Raw genomic sequence first — 20,538 nt, forward strand, 5'->3', positions numbered from 1 at the left:
ATTCTGTTTTGAAAGACACTGTGACCTTGCATTTACAAAGATAAAGATTGTTCTCCCAAGCCATCAAGTCCAACTGATTACTAATGGATATTTTAGATCTCTGTAAGAAAACACTGTATTCTCTAGAGTTTACAAAAGTGATACACTTAGCTCTACAGAGAGAAATAATCTTGAAAACTCTAATGTTGTAATGAGCATAATTTAGTTAAGAATTGTCAAAGTACTGACTGACAAAAATGTGGATAAATTATAACAGTATATGAGTTCCAAAGAATAAAAGCACAATAGCTAAATGGCTACATTTTAAAGAGCAATCTGTTTTTAAAAGCCATGTGGAGAATCACAAGATAATGTCAAAAGTTCGGTTAGACAAGCAGCAATGAAATTTGAGACTACTGCTATTATGACAAATCCGGTTTCAAACCTTGTTGACTTAGATTTACTTGCACAACCAGAATTTGCCAAAGCAGGAAATAGGTATAATGTATATATACCTCTCCACCTTTCTTCTTCCTGCAGATAAAGCAGATTACTTCATCCTGCCCTGACATCCAACAGTAAGTGATAACGTCTGTACTTTAAAGTGAACATTTTATGACGCCAATGTACTTATGCCTTGTCGGTGGTAAAATGATACGTAGTAAATGACTGTGGTTTTCAAATATCTGTTGACGACTTTTATTGAGAATAATGATATTAAGTTGTTACACTCTTTTTAAGCTAAGAAAGTAACATATAGCTCTATTATTAGCAAAAATGCACGTTTATCCAATTTAATATTTAAAAGATTTTTTTAACTTTTCATTCTAAAATAAGTAATATAATTAATTTCCATGTCTATGACTTTTGGAAACAATTATACTAGAATTTCCTTTAATATAAAAATGAAAAACTATGGTTACATGGGAGTTCATACTTTATCTTAATAACTTTGTTAATATTAACATATATGCATATGTGTTAATATAGACATTATTAAAATAAGTATGGGAAGCTATTGCTAATAGTTTTAAACCCACTGAAACAAAATAATAGCATTGACCTTGAGATAAAAAAATATTCTAAAGATTATCAACATTAGATAAAATTTCCCCCATAAAATGCATTCAAGTCAAAAAGGAAAAAAATAAAGAGTTTTAGAAGTGCTTCCATCAAAAGACAATCTTCTCAGGCATTTACATTTATATAAGTAATTGAAGTATAATATCTGCTGTGTATGTTTGATGTAAGAAAGCAATTTCTGCATAAGGATTTTACCAATCCTTGACAATAAGAAGTGGTCCCGGATAAACAGATCTTAAGAGACCACATAACTACCTACTGACAGCATGTAAGGAGTTATTTACATCACAGGAGGACGATTTTACTTCAAAATATTTTATTAATGTTTTTCTCCTGTATGGCTGTCACCCAGGAACCTTAGGGAAGACTTACCCTGTTGCCACAGGAGATGTGGTGTTGCTTCTTCTGCTTTGTTAAAACCCAAAGCTAGAATGACTGCCTGTATGACCAAACCTCTGGAGGAGAATCAGAGGAGTTTAAACTGATGACTAACTTTTTAAGCCTGGGAGCTCCTCTGTAATGATGGGGCCCTTGAATGGAGCTCAGACTTGGAAGAGATAAAGGCCAAGGAGGAGGTCAGAACTCAAGTAATATTTAAATCATACACTGCTAAGCATTCTAGTGATGTTGTTTAGGAAATTCAAGTAAAGGGAAGATAATTCATCCTTGGAAAGAAAAAAATTGCTTTCCAGGAACTGTCAAGGTGTCGTTTATTACTCAGTTATCTTTACAAGCTTTCTGCATGATGACGTCTGAAGGTTCTGCAAACTCTAGTAGTGTCACAGGCTGCTTTCTGTCTCGCAGACAAGCGGTGAGATGAAAGAAGGTGATTAGAATGATTAACTATCATGTTAGATTACATTGTAAAATATTGCATCAGATACTTTTCTGGCCTGTGATTAGTATATAAACATCTGTCACTGTAATGCATACATTACACCCACGTGTGTTAATGCTATTAATGGCATCTTTTCTAGTCTCTTTAATCCTGTAAAACATTTCCATTCCTTTTTTTCAGGAGTGAGGGCTTTGAGACCAAAATATCTGCGCTGGGCTTATCCCCCAGTTCTTCTGCTTGCAAGTGTATGGCATCGTTTAATCTCTGATCCTGGGACTGCCCACCTGTAAACAGGGGTGTTGAGTAACACTATCTACTACCTAGATTGTTGCAAGTTTTAAATGAGCTTGTAAAGAGTAACACAGTGCTGCATACAAATGAAGCATCACCATACAATGGCATGATTGCCTGTGGCTCACCTAGGGCAGAGGGAGTACGTGAAAAGTTGCCTGTAAATCATCCTCTCTATTTATGAATGTAATCCCTCGACATTCATCTTTAGGTAACATTTAAAAAGGATCTGGTTTTATTTTTCTCCTTATAGTGAACTAGTTCCCCAACACCATATGCTAGATAATCTGCTCTTCCTCTTATGTTTTTTTTTTTTGAATGTTACCTTGTTTGGTCTATCTCTTAAATATTCTTTTAACCTCCACTGGTCCATCATTGGTCCATTCGTCTGTTCCTACAATAATATCAAATTTTTGTGAACATAAGTTTGGAGTCTATCTTAGTAACTAATATGAAAAGACATCCAAATTAATTCTTCTAGTAAAAGGTTTAGTTAGTTATTCATGGGCCAACCAGAATTTCTTATTAGAATTATAAAGAATTTTCATATTAGTTTAATTAGAGCAGACATCTTTATTGTATTAACGTATACTACTTGAGAACATGGAAATCTCTCAATTTATGCAGATCTTTTATGATCTTTTCTAGAGTTGTAAAGTTTTCTCTAAGAAGAAATTTTTCCTCTTGATAATTTCAGAAATTCTTCATAGTTGTTGTTACTATTTTGCATGGTATCTTTTCATTTTTTTTAAATAACATTCTAACTCCCTGAGAAAAACAGGCCCAATCTTACTAGTTGAGTGTTGCCAATAGGTCAATGGTGCTTTCCGTCGCTTGATATTGCATCTAGCAAACTTGTTGATTGTGGCGTATTCTCTAGACAGATGACCGTATCATTTGAAAATAATAACAGTGTTACCTCTTTTCTTACAAAGCTTGCAAATATATTTTTTCTTTTCTCATGCCTTTGATCAGCATCTCTCCAATACCATTTTGAACAACAGTGATAACATCAGTCATTCTTCTCTTGTTCTCAATAAACTTAGAGTTTCTCTAATAACTATAATATTTGCTATAGATATTTAGTATATTGTTATTACCAATTTAACAATCTCTTCTATTCTCCTCTGTTCATTTTTTTGGCTATAAGTAGGGACTGAATTTAATAGTGTATTTTTTGCTGCATGATTTTTCTTTAGTCCGTGAATGTGACGAACTTGACCAAAAAAATTTTCCAGTTATAAATTATCCTTGTGGCCCTGGTGTAAACTTTACTCAATCATAATAATCTAAATGCATTTTTTAAATTGGTGAATTAGTTTTCGGATTTTTGCATTTCATTTGTGAAATGGGCCTAAACATGACTTAACTATCATCCTTATCTGGGTGAGGAGTCAATTCCAGAGTCACTTCCATTTGTTACCATTCCTTAGGTTCACTTTAGGAAGAAACAGCATCAGGAGGAAGTAGTCACACTAATTTATACTCACATAACCCTAGGGGTGGGATGGGATGGATGTGCGACTTTGGCAGCAGTGTAGAACACTCCACATATGTCTTCAAGTCGGATGATGGTTTTATGTTTCCCTGATGCTACCTTGCTGATATACGGAGCCAGGACAGGTGGCTAGCTCTGTTGCTGCAGAATTTTGCAATAAAGGGGAAGCAATGATTATCTTGAGGCAAGAGCTAGAACTCAAAGTCACAAAACGATCAGGCCAGCCACTGCCCCAGGATGCAACCCCTCCCTCCACTTCTCACCCACTTACCACCACACACACACACACACACACACAATGGAAGTCGTGAAAGACTTACTTGCCCTCAGATTTTCTCATTATCTTTTTCATTCTTTCTTGGAAGCCACCATTCCCTTCTATCCTTCTTTCAGAGTTCATGTTGGTGTGAAATAGGAAGCCTGCTTACTATTATTATCATTATTTTTATTTTTTTTATTATTATTATTATTATTATTATTATTATTATTATTATTATTATTATTATCATAAGCTTCCTTTAAAAATGGACCCTTTTATGAATTATCCTCTTAAGAACTAAGCAAGTTCTCCTTCATTTATAACTTGAAAATCCTTATTCACAAATTGGACTTTTAAGACAAGGAACGCTGGTGTAATTTTTATAAATATATGTTTTTTATCTATGAATAAGCATTGATATCATGTCATTAGAGAAAATAATTTATTTTCTTTTCCAAGGGAGGGTTTCAAACTTAGTGGGGGTCCTGACATCAGTGTGAGGGAGAGGCCACATGTTACAGTTTTAATTGCATCATATAATTTAGACTTCAAAAAGACACAATTTGCTCTGCTCTCTGTAATTAAACCCTAGTAAGTGACCAACACTTGGGATTGTAAATCTTAGAAATCTCTGAGTTTAGCTTTTCTCTAGTCACACTTAGGAGAAATTACTAACCTCTTTAAAAAGGAAAAATCCCAAAAGGCAGAATGGAAAATCATATAAGGAGAGGCTTGGTGACTTACACGCAGCAGAATAACTCTTTGAAGGGAAAAGATGTAAAAGGAACCTAAAGTTGGTCCCCAAGGAAACAGCAGAGGAAATCCATAATTACGCACATTCAGAAATTGTCTGCACGCAAGTGGACCACAGGAAGAGGAAGCCGTTTCTCCTAATTCTTTCTTATGTCTTCTGTGTGACTTTACCAAACGGAACCGCAAATAAACCATGTCCAACCTGCACCTGCTACTTGAGGCGGCCCCTGGGGAAGAGGGGCGGAGTGGCGCTAAGTGGGGTGGTCTTACAACTGATGATGGACTTTTATCGTAGTTACCTCGTTCGACGTATTTACTTCCAGAGCCCTGTGCTGTGCTAGACTCCTTCCTATCCTCCTCCAAAAGCATAAGAATGGGCCAGGGCGAAAGAAAATGAAACTCGACCTTCCACTTTTGCACACATGGAAAAGTGCAACACTCTCACACTCCGGGCTTTTAAATGATGGGCTCCCCTAAAGATACGCTGAGACTCCGAGGGTGGACGCGGTCATGTGTCGTTAACCTGATCACGTGCAGTGATATCTAGTGTGCTATCCTGGATAGAGGGTGCAAAGCTTGATGAATGAAAGTTAAAGGAAAGAATAATACCTGGTTGTCATAATTTGCCAGAAAAGAAGGATTTTCTTTTCTTTTGCTCTCAAATTCTCCAGGAGGCCCACTGGAGGCCGTTGCCTGAGGGGCGTGCGTGCCCGAGGACACTAATCTAAGAAAGTCGTAGAAGCCCCCGCAGCTTGACCACTAAGCACCGAAGGATGAGCATCTTTGGCCATAAGGCGTTTAAAATAATGTGGACATGGTGGTCTGCCCTTTCCACATACACTCTCTAGCTATGGGGAAAAGTCAAAGGTACATGAAGAAACTGAGAGCAATCAGATCTTGCACCTGAATTAGAAAAACTGAATATAATCCAAAGCTTACAAGGTGGGCTTTAATGGTTCCCATTCAGTGACAAGATCAGTGTGTTTGGAGTTAACCTGTGAGTTTCTTTGAGGAAAGAGACTTAGAAATGTTCTTGTAGGATGTGGCTAGAATCCAGGTTTGAGGATTAACATGATCAAGGGCATAAACAAATGGCATAAGATCAAAGGATAGAGAAGATCTGAATAAGGAGCTTATCCTGACTAGAGCTACAAGGAAAAAAAAGAAAAACATTATCTTATGAATGATGTCACGGACTGGGTTCTCCAGGCAACAGAATCTGAGCCACAGGAAGTTACATTAAGAAACTCACTTGGGATCAGCTCTTTTGGAGGGGAGCTGGGGGAAGCATGAGTGGGTGAAGGTGTGGTGTAGTCCCATTGGAGGCTTCAGCCAATCAGCTACTTCAGAGTCATTCTGAAGCTGAGATGATGTGTTAGCATTGCCTCGAGTTGGAGCCAAGAGGTCAGGCCTTTATACCTTCCAACTTCCATCCTATGTCCACAGACATAGGATGAGGGGGTCTAGGAAAGAAGCATGATCTGGGCCAGGTGGCCGTCTTCAGCAGAGCCAGGCTCTGAAGGGCTAAGAGCTGAGAGATTTCTGCTGAGGAAGTAAGCATCCATAATAGTAATAGTAATAATAATAATAAAAATAATAATAATAGTAATAGTAATGCTAGGACTCGTATGTCCTAGTATATGGCGATTTTTTTTTAATGTTTTCGAATCGCTTTGACAGTACTTATCTCCTCAAATCTCACAAGAGCTCTATGAGGTGACCCCCGTCACCATATTCTAACTTGACAAATGATGATTTTCAGTTTCCTAGAGCTGGTTGAAGATGCGCTGGGTAAGCAGCATTAGCAATGACAACAACAAAACCCCAGGCTTCCTACCTAACCCGTACTGCGTTCTCTTCCTTTATGACAGTAGCACTTGCCGAAGTTTAGGTTGGAGAGAGAGAGAGAGTGGGAATAGGATTTGATGTCTCTGCTTAAATGAGCGCGAATCCTATTGAATCAGAACCCATTCTTAGAACCTCATTTAACTTTAATTACTTATTTAGAGGCCTTGATGCAAATATAGCCGTACGGCAGGGTTCAGGCTTCAACATATAAATTTTGGAAAGGCACAAACATTCATCCTAAGAGGGGGCTAAGGATCTCCCATGTACTATTTGATGTTCTTCTTTTTTTTTTTAATTTAACTTTTGATGTTCTGCTTTTATTTTTAACTTAACTTTTGAAGCATAAGCATTTTCCTTGTTTCCAAACCATCAAAAATATAATTTTTATGTCTAACATTCTCTAACAAGAGGATATACTTGAATTTATTTAGACATTTTATCTCCCTAGTATTGAGTGTGTAATTCATTACAAAGTTTTACCGTTATAAATATTAATATGATGAAAAATTTATGCCTGAAGCCCTTCCAGTATACAGTATTATTTCCTTGGAATTATGACAAATTGAATTAGTGAGGCAAAGGATGTGAACATATTAAGGATGTTAATACAGACTGGGTTGGTAATACCCTTAAATGTGAGACACATACGTTCTATTGTTAGATCCAGAAGGAAAGTGTTGCCTTTTTTGGAATCTGATGTATCGTAATAATGAGAAAGGTTTGAGTGGGAATGAATGGGGATACTGGCTGCATGGGCGGCACTGAGGAGAGTGGCTGAAGGTATTAAAGAAAAGCACTTACTTCCTAGCGGATTTAGCTACGGTTCTAGGAACACAAGTACATAAGCCAGAGCTCTGGATGGAAAGAAATGGCTCATGCTAACTGGTAATTTGAGGAGATGTTAATAGTGGGATATTTATAAAGGATTAAGCAGGGTCTAAGGAAACCAGCTAGGACAAAGGAAGCTCTACCCCAGTCAATCACAGTTGGGAGCTACCACTACTCCTGAATGGGCAACGTGAAGAAGCCATTCCTAGAGCCCAGGGTGTAGCTTTCACAACAAATTGCAGGTCTAGGGTGGAACTGAGTAGGATATCTTCAGCATCTACAGGTGAGCTTCAAGACCTTCAGTCAAGTGCTTCTGATTGTTCTTCATTGTCCCCATTGGAGGCTCATGTGTGGGGCTGAATCCATCGTCATTCTACTGGCACCTTAGGACCAGGTCTCTCTTGCTATATTACTCATGGATTTGGTGTAACTGAGATCCTCACATCGTTTTATTGTGTTTTTCTCTGTGTTCCCCAGAACTTCATGCACTAAACATTCCAATGCAGGTCCATGTTCCCTTTGTTTTTTTCTCAGCAATGGCATCCTTCACGCTGTGGCTGTTCCTGGTGGCTGTGTGGCTTCCGTTCTTTCTTGCAAATGGACAGGTATGATCAAAGTTAAAAATCTCTTCAGAACAATTCAAGCAGCTTTAAGGGATCACTAGCTACGGAGTCAATTTTTGAAAGCAAAGAAGGCTGAAGTGTCTGGTATGTCACAAAGTACTCCCTAGTTGCTCAAAGTACTTAATTAAGTCAAAGGCTGTGGCAATCAATATGGTAGCTTCTAGCCACGTGTGGATATTGAACACTGGATATATGGACAGTCTGAGTTGAGATCTGCATAAATACAATGCAAAGCATACCTAAAAGATTTGGGTAAGAAAAAGGAGGTTAAAAAATCTCAGTAATTTTATTACTGATTGCATGATAAAAACAATATTTTGATTATATTAAAGATTATATTATATATATTGATTTAATATTTATTTCCTTAAGTGGCCACCAAAAAATTAAAATTATGTGTAATGCCTTAGTTGTATTTCTGTTGACAGCACTGGTCTATGGGTTTAAAAGCTAATGAAACTTCTCCTGCCCCAAGATCTTTTCTGATTTACTTTTTTTTTTTTAAGGAGCATTTTTTTCTGTTTATTTTCCCCAAGTGTTTTGTGGGGGATGGGGGAGGGAGATAATTCGATTATTTATTTACTTATTTATGTATGTATGTATGTATGTATTTATTTATTTTTAGAGGAGGTCCTGGGGCTTGAACCCAGGGCCTGCAGCATGCTAAGCATGTGCTCTACCACTTGGGCTGTACCTTCCCCGTCAATTTACTTTCATTTAATCCATTTCAGTGTGATTCCACCCAGAAAATTAACAATACACTTATATAATCTCAAATTAGAAAACTTCCTCATTTGGTTGTTACTGTGTGAGAATAATTACACTTATTGTTTCAATTTTTTTTTCAAAAGACAGTATTTTCTAAAGATATTAACTATTTGGGTTTTTCTCATAATCTTACAATTAGTATATGGAAGATAAGATATTCTAATTATTTCCAATATGCTGCTTCACTTTAATAATCCCAGGAACATGGACTCAGAATGAGCCAGTGGCAATAAAATGTGGTCAGACCTATGTTCACAGCCTTTGCAGACCTTTGAGAGACTCAGTATTGAAGAAGGAGAGAATAAATTATCCTAGATTGTCAGGGGAAAAATCAGTAAGAGACCCTGTTTAAGACTTACACTTCAAAATCTTACTCAAGTTCATATAACATCAGACTCTTCTGTAAATTTAGGTCATCAAATTGCTTAAACCTGGTGGGAATTATTTACACACCCTACTCCACCTCCAGGTTTAGGACCTGTCACCCCCAACACACACACATACACACACGTGCGCACACACACACACACACACAAAGATACACCAAAAGCATCAGTCACATTTCTGTTCCTGGAAAGGACAAAGTCAGCAAGAGTTCATTAACTGGAAGGCTTTGCTCCCTCTAAATTGCCTCAGAGATTTGTTTAATGTCGTAAAACTGTCTTTTGAGTGACCCCATAAATCTGCTGTATAATAGATGGGATCACTTACTGAAGTATTGAATGCACTTGGACTAGGCGTCAACATTCTTGCTCTAAACAGACACCATGTCAGAACAAAGTTCCCCTTAAAGTCTAAAAGGAGTCACCTGCCTGTGTTGTTAGCATCTCTTTCTGCAGCCTGGTTCAATATGAATGAGCCTGACTTGGTGGTTCCTATCTTGTAACTGTCATTATGTTTCCAATCATATGTCTAGAAAAATCACATGCAGATGCCTCTTGATACTAGACATTGGTACCTCTGGCCCTAGGGGTGTTTTTAATCATCATGCCATGAATTACATTCCCACCCTCAAAGTGTAACACCATCTCTTTCTCATTCGAAAGTCATAGTTTGGGCTCAGATTTTCTGGCAGTGCTTAACAACTAATATCAGCTTGAACTGAATGCTTTTCAAAGTAATCTTTGTTCTCTTGAATGAACTTATTCATTCTTATATGCACGTCTCAAATCTTTGAAAAAATAATTCTAATTTGACTTTCCCTTAGGATCCAGCTTTTGGCACTTTGTCAACCGCCCACAAGGAAGTCCAAATCAAGATTGTAGACAAACACAATGACCTAAGGAGGACGGTCTCTCCACCTGCCAGTAACATGCTCAAAATGGTAAGAAGCAGGAACACCAGGAAAGTGGCTTGAGCCCGCTGCAATAAGGGCTGTCACCTGGGAAGTGACATTTCTCAACTTTGGGGTTTAGGAAGTTCTGTCTCTGTTTGGTTATTTCATTTGAGCTGTGTTATGGACAGGGAAGAAACCCTTTTTTAAAAAATTCCACATTCTATGTTAGTTTATAAATTGTATTTCCTCCCTCTGTTCAAAGTTCTATTTGCTAGAGAAGTAGGATCTATCAGAATCTATTCTTTGTCATGCCTATTTCAGAGTTTACCATCTTTGTTAAGGGGAATTTCTCCTCCTAGAAGAAAAAAAAATGCAATCTATATGCATATATATTCTAAATGCATATATATATATACACACATATACATGTATATTCTAAATGTGCATATATACATATATACACGTATATACATACACACACACACACACACACATACATATATATATATATGTTCTGTATAGAATTTGGGGTGTCCGTGGAGCCCTCGGAGCCTCTCTATAAACCCTGGGATAAGACCCTGGCCCTGAGGTTAGTGTGCCCTCTGACCCTAACAAATTGACTTTTAGATACTTTCACTGGCCTTTCCTGTTGATTTGGATCCAAAACAACTTTCCAGTAAGTTCTCTGGGCTGCGTGTGGCTCTTCTTCCCAGTCCCTCTGTGCAGTCATACCTCCAATATTATCACCACCCTCATCATTAACATCCCTTCCCACAGGGCGCCACTTTGGGACCTAGACCTTTTCTAGGAGATATGTTACTAGCAGGGGACATCTAAATTTTGTTGACTTTAAGGAAGAGAGGACAAAAATATCTTACCACTGCAAATGTCACCCCCACTTCCCTCAAAATGGCCAAACATCCTCTGAGGGGTCCCCTGTCATAACCTCAGAAGGGCCTGTGCAAGTGAGGGGTCCCAAGCTTAAGCTTTCTGGGCTCCCTAGGATGGGGCAGGAATTCTTAAATTTGCTTTATAATCATTCCGTAACTTGTCCAGTTCACAGGGCTCTGTAAGTTGTAAAGGCAGAATTACAATGAAATCTCTGGACATCAGGGAGAGGCCATTATGTCTTTCTGCTCACTCTGTCTCCTAACCTAGGATCAAGAAGGCCTTTCCCCTTCAGGATCCGTGCCAGGCCATTTAGGGTCAATAAGAGCCCACTTTTTAGCCACATGTCTCCCAAATGTATTCACTGGGGGGAAAAAAAACAAAGCAACTGGGAGTGAAGTATGTCAGCTCCATATTATAGGAAAAATAATCTCAGTACCTCCACTTGTTGATCAATATTCAGAGTAAGACTATTACTAAAAATCTTTAGGTGTGGTTTGTATGATGTCATAAATAGACCATTAACTATCTTAGATTTTTCAATTAGGACAGACATACTATGTATATTTCTCTGTGGAGCAGAAACGGCACACCAAGAAAGCTATCTTTGATCATCGCGATAATCAGAAGATGCATGTACAGGAATTTTATAACGACGTAACTCAATCTACCAGTCTCGTTATAAAGCTTACGCTCCTTTGTAGTTTGAGCACATATCTTTTTTTTTTTCCTCTTCTTGTTTTAGCAATGGGACAGCAAAGCAGCAGCAAACGCCCAAAACTGGGCAAATCAGTGCCTGTACAAACACAGTAAGGCCAAGGACAGAACAATCGGTATGTGATTTTACATGTATTTGTTGAGTAAATGAACAAGTAAGAAAATATGGACCATTTCTGATGTGCATTAAGAAATCTTTGTGAATAAACGTTGCTTCTAATGCCGCCTTTTCAAGTTAAAGTATTTCCGTGGATGACAGAACTGAGAAGCACCACCTTGTACTTAATTTACAGAAACTGTCTCACACAGTATCTTATTTGTGCCTCTTAACCATCTCCTAAGCAAGGCTGTCATGTGCCATCCCTTTCTCTATTTTTTTTTTGTCTTTTTCTATTATCGAAGTATAGTCAGTTTACAATGCTGTGTCAATTTCTGGTGCACAGCATCATGTTTCAGTCATACACATACATACATAGATTCCTTTTCATATCCTTTTTCATTATAAGGTACTACAAGAAGTTGAGTATAGTTCCCTGTGTTACACAGTAGAAACGTATTTTATATATAGTAGTTAGTATCTGCTAATCTCGAATTCCTGATTTATCCCTTCCCACTCCCTTCCCCCATGGTAACCATGAGTTAAACTGACTGGCAGGGGGAAAATGATTGTGTCTTAAAACGTATTTGTTTCTGTATTTATAAAATATGTTGAATTTTATCAAATCGTTTCTGAATTTTACTCAAAAATATTTAACATTAGCATCTATTCCTATAATTTTCTTTTTAATTTTTGATAACAGTCAGGTCTTTTGTCTATTCTGGGTGACTACAATACATGTAATACTCTATCTGACTCAAAAATGACCTTCGCATCAAGAACATAAACACAGTGAGATACAATATCATATATATGAAATTTAGATAAAATATTTACTTAAATTATTAAAAATGATAGGGGTGGGCAAGTCTAATTTGAAAGTAGTAAATAATTTACCTGTTTTAAAGTAGGACTGCATTGTTATTCGTATTTATACATATACATTTATATATATATTCATAGTTTTTATAATTTAATGAAGTTATAAAGAGGGATGTCTGTACTCAGTAGAAGATTGAAACAAATGGTCTTGAAGATCTCAGTCTACCGTTAAAATTTTAGCTTCTTTCTTTCCCTCTTAAAGGAGTTATCCAAGAGTAGTTTATACTCCCTCTAAGTAGCATATAGACGTTACATTTTAAGCCATCCAAATAGAAACACTAGGCTTGAAAAATATATCAAAATATTTCTGTGCTGCAAGGCACCTCTTTCTTTATTCTTTGAGAATCTGGCCTGTGATGTTCTTGTTTTTTTGGTTTTTGTCTTTGTTGACTAAGGGAGGACCTACAGTCTTTGAAAATACTCTCCCCCGTGGTGTCACCTGCTTCATGCCTGCAGCTTTTAATTAAAGGCTGAGTACTAGATTTTTTTTTTTGTTCAATGTCCACACCAAATAACAATCTCATTTATTTCATATATTAAAAAATCTCTGGTGAATGTGGGCAAGAGTAAGAGAGAAATGATGATGAGCTGGGCCTTTAGAAAGCTTACAATATAAAGCAAGAGCTACTGAGGCATACACTCAAGAGAAATGAAAAGTGTAGGGGGAAGATAGAGCTCAGTGGTAAAGCGTATGCTTAGCATGCACGAGGTCCTGGGTTCAATCCCCAGTACCTCCATTAAAAATAAATAAGTAGATAAAAATCAAATTACCTCCCCCAAAGAACAAAAACAAACAAACAAATAAATAAGAAAAGCATAAATGAATGAATCTAGAGAGAGCAGATAGTTAAGAAAGAAGGCTTCATCTACTCAGAATTGTGCACGCTGAGGCCAGCCTCAAGGTACTAGGTACATCTGCTTACAAATGGTAAGAAACCCTCCTGTATTGATTCAGTTCGATACTATGAGCACTGTGTCTAAAGACCAGGGACTTTGCTTTATTTATTTGTTTGTTTTTCTGCTTTCCCCATGCATGATCTTTTTCTTCTTAGGTACGAGGCAATGTGGTGAGAATCTCTTTATGTCAAGTAGCCCGACTTCCTGGTCAAATGCAATCCAAAGCTGGTATGATGAGATCAATGATTTTACCTATGGCGTAGGGCCAAAGCGTCCCCAAGCAGTAGTTGGACATCTTACCCAGGTAAGGGGAAGCCTGTTGGCATAAATGCCCTGAAAAAGAAATCCTCTCCAAATTCTGACGGATGCCAAAGTTGAACTGAGGGGGAGGTCTCAAATGGGTAAAGAGAAGTCTTGGCATTTTGTGGCTATTCCAGCTCTGAAATGCCATTTGTCAAAAGCCTATAGGCTCTTGGTAGGGAAATACACTTTGTATTTTTCTAACAGTCTAAATGGATACAACAGTGAATGTACATGGAAATGCAGCATTTTAAAAGATATTTTACTTTGATTCAATAATGTAGCTAAATATATCCATAAGGTATGTGGAAACAAAATATATCAGTAATATTCTTTTCAGCTTTGTATTTCCTACTATTTGGCTTTTTAAAAATATATTTTCTTCTTCTCTAATGCACTCTCATACCTTCACTAATGGGTATGTAGGTTGTTTGGTACTCATCTTTCCGTGTTGGATGTGGAATAGCCTACTGCCCCAATCAACGTATTCTGAAATACTTCTATGTTTGCCAGTATTGTCCTGCGTAAGTATATCCTTTCAAATTTGCTGTCAATAATGCCATCAGCAATTTAATATTTAAAAATTTTTCTATAATAGACCAATCAGACTTTTTTAAAATACCTGTTTCAGTAGAGGGGAGGAGGGATGAAACTTAAGAAAAATTTTTTTAAATTTGAGACACAACCAGTTTCTTAGAAAGAAGACCAACTTCTCTGTTCCAAATACAATATTCTGAAGCTCTCTTTCCTCATGTCTGAAACGCTTTGTCTTCCCTCTCATTTGCCTTTTCTGAAGCTCAGGGTTACTCCATGGGTATATGTCATGTGCGCTTCTCTCGGTTGGGTGTTGTCAGTTCTCAATGAATTCACACACTAGAAAGCAAAAGCTTGATGCCTAGGTCATGGGTCAAGGAGAGGTGGCAAACGTGGAATGACATTTTAATAATTCCAGCTCTTTATACTCAAGTGTTTCTACACCTGCTTAACCCCAAATGCCTACATTACGCCAGTAAGACTTGATAAAATTTTGGATGTCAAAGGCTTTTCAAGAGACTCTTGATATTTTTCTGGTTGTCATGAAAATTAAGTATCTCAAGTCTTTGCTTCTTAGAATTTAACACCAAAACACTCTGAAGGAATCATCCGTTGAGATTTTGATGTATAGCAGGAAATACATCCCTCCCTCAAGCAATATGTTTGAATGAGTCACAGAAATTCCTATGGAGATGCTAAAGTTATAGTCACAATGTATCTGTTAGCTTTAATTCATTTTTCATGTTTGGAAGTCCCTACCACTGGAGTGAGAGGTTCCCCCCCCCCCCATAAACCAAGCTTCCTTTATGATTTATTTTGAGGCTGTAAATGGTCCAGGTGAGGTAGGCTTCCATTTTGAGAAGTATGACATTCAGAGTCATTTCCCATAAGCACCTACTGGGGTTTAGTGGGGAAAACGGAATGGTCCTGGAAGGACATATCCAAACTCACTGTCTGGCTGTGAGAGGGGAGGCCTCTGGAATCAGGCACCTGCCATGAGAGCCTGAGAGAGCAATGTGAGGAGGAGGCGGGGGTGGGGGGAGAACTTCAGGAACTCTTGTGCCTGTTGGATCATTTTCCGAGAGCCACCACGCTCACAGCTACAATCCACGGAGAGACCGAGATTCAGATACATCGCGTGGTGCGAGTGAGCTTTTGCCTTGTATTTTCAGAGAGTAATGATCAATAGGATAACCATCAGCAAAGAGGTGCCGGCCAGTCACTGTAAGACCAATATACCCTGGAAATCAGTGTTAATGATCTTTTTCCCCACCAACATTCCCATTTTTCGTAAATCCAAAAAATCTCACACACACACACACACACACACACACACACACACACAAACTTCTAGATACTCAAAAGCACATCGACCTCTTAAAAACACACCAAAAATTACTTGGCAAACACCATCCCTAACCCGGAAGCCAAAAAATTATCCCAGAGCTTTACTTTCTCTAGTTTGCAGTATAGAAATTATCATATTTTCCTTTTCAAACATAAAATCACACTTAACATTACTATTTTCACATCGTACTGCAGCTGTCTTCCCCCAGGAGCATCTCTTGTCTCTCTATGGAATATATTCACCACTAGCCAGCGCACTGGGGTTCATGGCCTTACCAGTTTGACCACGTTCACTGGGAGATTAAAAGTATGCTGAAATATACCCTGAAAACTTTAGAGCCTATTTATGCCATTTCAGTGGCTCAGGCTGGGAGATTATGGTCAAGGAAGTGAGTGTGTGCATGAATTCTTCTCTTACTTTGCATTGCTTTCTGAGTATATTTTGAGAATGTTAGTTTTTTTTTTCCCAATTATTTGACATGATTAAAAACATTGAATAAATATTCAGGCATATGTGGTGATGGATGCTTCCCTTGGAGCATAAACCAAACTGAAAGATGTCTGACATGTTGTATTTCAAATTTCAGTGGTAATATTATTGACAGACAATATGTCCCTTACCTACAAGGAACACGATGTGCCAGCTGTCCCAAACATTGTGACAATGGACTATGCAGTAAGTTTGAAATCATTAACTCGCTTGTATAATAAAATGACCCAGGGGTGGGTGTAGCTCAGTGGTAGAGTGCATACTTAGCATGCTCGAGGTCCTAGGTTCAATCCCCAGTACCTCCATTAAACAAATAAATCAACAAAATAAACTTAATTACCTCCCCACCAAAAAACAAACCAAAAAAAAATGACCCAACATTACTAAGAATTAGGAAATATTCTGAATGTAACCAACTTAAGCAACGTTTTCATGCAAAAGACAAAAAAATTACTCAACAGAGGTGCAGTTAAGCAACAATTTTACATCATTCAGTATTTATGTATCATTTGCAATGAAAAGCCTGTTACTGTATATAACCTAAGGAAACAGCTACCATCAACGTATATTTGTGACTGTGTTGAACCCATTACATGTTGGCATACATGAAAAAGTTTCTGTGGAAATTATTCATTGTCATTAAATATTACTTTTCTTTTCATCAAAGTTAACGTCATTATAGCAAAGATGTCATTTTAAAAAGAGAAAATATGTATAAATATAAGGGTGTGAGACTACAGAATAGTTTAATCTGGACAAGCACATCAAGTATTTTAATTCCTTATAAGCCAATGAGTTCATCATACTAAATCCTTTCCTTTCCCCATAGTGTAGTTAGAACCATCACGTTTAATTTAATAACCACTTGCCCTTTTGTTTGCTAATAACTTTTACATACTTTTAAAATGTCAGTCGAATCTGCTGATAGTGTTATTAGCTCACAGAAGCCTCAAAAATATTTTAGCAAAAAGGAGTAAAATTAATGTCATATAATATCTAATTTCCAGTGTTGTGAATGGAGGTACAAAGTGTTGGCATTTTTTTTTAGTTGGCATATGTTATTAAAATGATTATGAACAATATAGTTGACCCATTAACTGAGATTTTTACCTCTCAGATGCATTCACCTGACTGAATTGCAGCATTCTCTGGGTGAACTGCATCGCCATAATTCAGAATATTGATGATATTACAGCCTTACAGAAATCAGCTGAAGGAAATAATACTTACACCTCTGCCGAATACTATTTGTTAAAGAGTTTGGAATTTATCCTATTAGTAATGAGCAGCCAATTGGAAAGATTTTAAACAGAAGAGTGAGGAACTCAGAACTGTATTTTATAAAGAGCTCCTGGCAGTAGTCTGAAGAAACAACTGGACAGGAAGCCAGCTTGGAGACTGTTGAAAAACATGGGTTCAACAACAAATAGACGTTAGAGGGGGAGGGCATAGCTCAAGTGGTAGAGCGCATGCTTAGCATGCACAAGGTCCTGGGTTCAATTCCCAGTACCTCCTCCAAAAATAAATAAACTTAATTACCTGTCCCCTGCCAAAATAAAATGATTAAATAATAAATGAAGTATTTTTAATGTTAAATTTAAAAATTATTTAAAAAAACAAATAGATATCTTTACTGCATTAGGGCAAAATGAATAAAGAGAAATGGACAGTTACGAGAGAGAGAAGGCAGTAGAATTACCAGCTCGGTTACCTGTGTTTGTTGGATGCTGATGAAAGACAGAGGGGAATGAGTTCAGGTCGATACCTAGTTCCTGGTTTAAATTATTTACTTGGTTAGGACTGCCATTTCTCTGAGACCCAGTGAATGGAGTCAAGAGCTGGGGAGGGAGACCAATGAAATGCCAAGCTCGTGGGTAGGATAATGAATCTGATTTGAGATTTGTTGAGTGCGTGGCCACGGAAGGACATCCAAGTGGAAATGCCCGGCAATCAGTGAAATCTCCTTTTGTTTTTACACTTTTACACCCACCTCTTCTCATAACGATCTCTTAGAGTCTGGCATTAGAGGCTGGAGCAGCAGTGTCCAGCGTAACTTTTTGCCTGAATGGAAATGTTCAATGTTTGCACTGGCTTGTAAAGTAGCCTCTGGACACAGTGGCCACTGAGCGCAAGGAACATAACTAGGATCACTGAGGACCTGACATTTTCATTTGACTTAAATTAGGTTTACATTTAAACAACCATGGGAAGGGGCTCTCATTTTGGATCATGCATTTCTAGAGAGATTCATTTATATTCATTTGATTCTGTTTTCTGAGAGAGGAAAGGGGGTCCATTCCTTTCAGGAACGTTTCAAAAATCTCACATTTTAAAAGGAGGGATAGATTCATCAGTGAGTTTAACGCAGAGACCTTATGTGTCCCTCAGGATCTGAAATGCCCATCCCAGTGTAATGATGCCAATATGTTTGTTCAGTTCCCTCCTCTTCAGTCCCCCTGAATTTACCACTTGTGTTGCAGCCATGGAGGAAAATGATAATGAAGTGACTCATTTCTTTGTTTTCATTCCAGCCAACAGTTGTGAGTACGACAACACCTATGCTAACTGTGATTCTCTGAAGAAACAATGGACCTGTAACGTTCCTTTTGTGAAGAATAATTGCAAGGCTGCCTGCAAGTGTTCGGACAAAATTTATTAAAAGCCCAGTACAGACGAAGCAGGGCTGCGTGCGGGAGGGCTGCATCACCCGCGTGGACTTGACGTTTGCTAACGAGGAAATCACAGACACGTTAGCTACCACTTTGATTCCAAATAGTAATAAGTCTTTGTCTCCCGATCTGCTTTTCATTTTACAGGATTATTTTTTTTCATACAAAAGGTTAAAAAATAAGCTCATCTATGACAACAACTTTGGATTTTGATAAAAAATCGGGCGATTTCAATTTCATGAATTTAATCAAGTTGAGGACTCTGAAAGTTGTTGTCTCTTACAATGAAGTTCACTAGAAACCGGAACTGAAATTGAGAACCACGTATAAAATAAACAAGCTGCAAGGATATACCATACAGCACAGGGGGTCTAGCTAATATTCTATACTAACTATAAATGGTGTATAACCCTTAAAAATAGTGAATCACTATGTTGCACACCCGAAACTTGTATTGTACATCAACTATACCTCGATTTTAGAAAAAAGACTGGGGAGGAGGTGAGAAGTTAAACCAGAAAACGTGGGGGCCCCAAGGCCTGGGAAATGGAACGGAGTCTGATTGAGAACTCACTTTTCAGCTCCTACAGGCAACCCCCAGGACCAGCTGGCCTGCCAGCCTAGGGTGGTTCTCCCACCTCCCAGGCTCCCTTCTCCTTCCCCATCTCTCAAAACCCTGCCTTGCAGCCCTTGGGTGGAGGGTAACCTGGTGCTGGGAAAGAGCTGGGTCCAAAAAAAAAACAGGAGAGAAAGAGAGAAAGAAAGAAAAGAAAGAAAGAGAAAAAGGAAGGAAGGAAGGAAGGAAGGAAGGAAGGAAGGAAGGAAGGAAGGAAGGAAGGAAAGAAAGAAAGAAAGAAAGAAAGAAAGAAAGAAAGAAAGAAAGAAAGAAAGAAAGGAAAGAAAGGAAGGAAGGAAGGAAGGAAGGAAGGAAGGAAGGAAGGAAGGAAGAAAGAAAGAAAGAAAGAAAGAAAGAAAGAAAGAAAGAAAGAAAGAAAGAAAGAAAGAAAGAAAGAAAGAAAGAAAGAAAGAAAGAAAGAAAGGAGGGAGGAAGGAAGGAAGGAAGAAATTGAGAACATTGTTCCTAGAACAAAATGTGTAAAAAGAACAGAATGTAATATCATTGTCACATGAATCCTGGACTACAGTCCTCATTCTTAGGGCCACTTACAACTAAGCACTTTCCAAGAAGTGTCCACATGTGCTGTCTTTAATTCGTCCTCTCGTTCATCCTTCTACCCACTGATCTGGCTCCTGTCCCTACAATTAAATTCAAATTGTTCTTCCTAAGGCAACCTCAATCTTCATTTTGCCAAAATCAATGAAGATTTTTGATTCATCTACTACACAGTAGAATATGGCCACATATTCTTTTTTAAGCCTCTCTTCTTTTAGCCAAATCTTCCCTGAAGGAGAATTCAAAATAATATCTTCCCCTAGGAGATAGAACTTAGTCCCTCCCTTTTGAGTCTGGACTTAGAGATTCACTTCCAGAGAGTAAGCTACGGAAAGAGAACCGTCGTAACTTGACAGTGGAGAAATCTGGTCAACGCTGTCTTAACCAGGTGATCAAAGTTAACATCACCAGGAACCAGTCACATAGCTCCATGAACCCCCATATATGATGAAATTAGAACAGCATCTCACGTCTGTGGTACTCCTTCTAAAAACTTGCA

The 20,538-nt window shown here is 37.9% G+C and overlaps 2 protein-coding genes across 3 annotated transcripts in view; one reads left to right on the forward strand and one right to left on the reverse strand.

Moving 5' to 3' along the window:
* The window catches only part of C20H6orf141 (chromosome 20 C6orf141 homolog), a 138,746-nt gene that overhangs the window by 27,466 nt on the left and 90,742 nt on the right, over positions 1-20,538 (reverse strand). Inside the window, exon 4 of one of the 2 annotated variants that reach the window (XM_072944841.1) lies at positions 8,218-8,239. The exons of the other annotated variant lie outside the window; for it this stretch is intronic. The gene's annotated coding sequence lies outside the window, so the exon portion shown is untranslated. Of the gene's footprint in view, positions 1-8,217; positions 8,240-20,538 lie in introns of those variants that run through there. 2 annotated transcript variants of the gene reach the window in all.
* LOC102527190 (cysteine-rich secretory protein 3) lies at positions 524-18,978 on the forward strand. The gene is made up of 8 exons (XM_006201922.3): positions 524-557; positions 7,912-7,982; positions 9,976-10,092; positions 11,678-11,765; positions 13,681-13,829; positions 14,252-14,349; positions 16,294-16,382; positions 18,728-18,978. Exons 2-8 carry the CDS (start codon positions 7,914-7,916, stop codon positions 18,853-18,855), a joined length of 738 nt encoding a protein of 245 aa, XP_006201984.1. The 5' UTR covers positions 524-557; positions 7,912-7,913; the 3' UTR covers positions 18,856-18,978.

Source organism: Vicugna pacos, chromosome 20 (assembly GCF_048564905.1).
Source record: "Vicugna pacos chromosome 20, VicPac4, whole genome shotgun sequence".
Taxonomy (NCBI): domain Eukaryota; kingdom Metazoa; phylum Chordata; class Mammalia; order Artiodactyla; family Camelidae; genus Vicugna; species Vicugna pacos.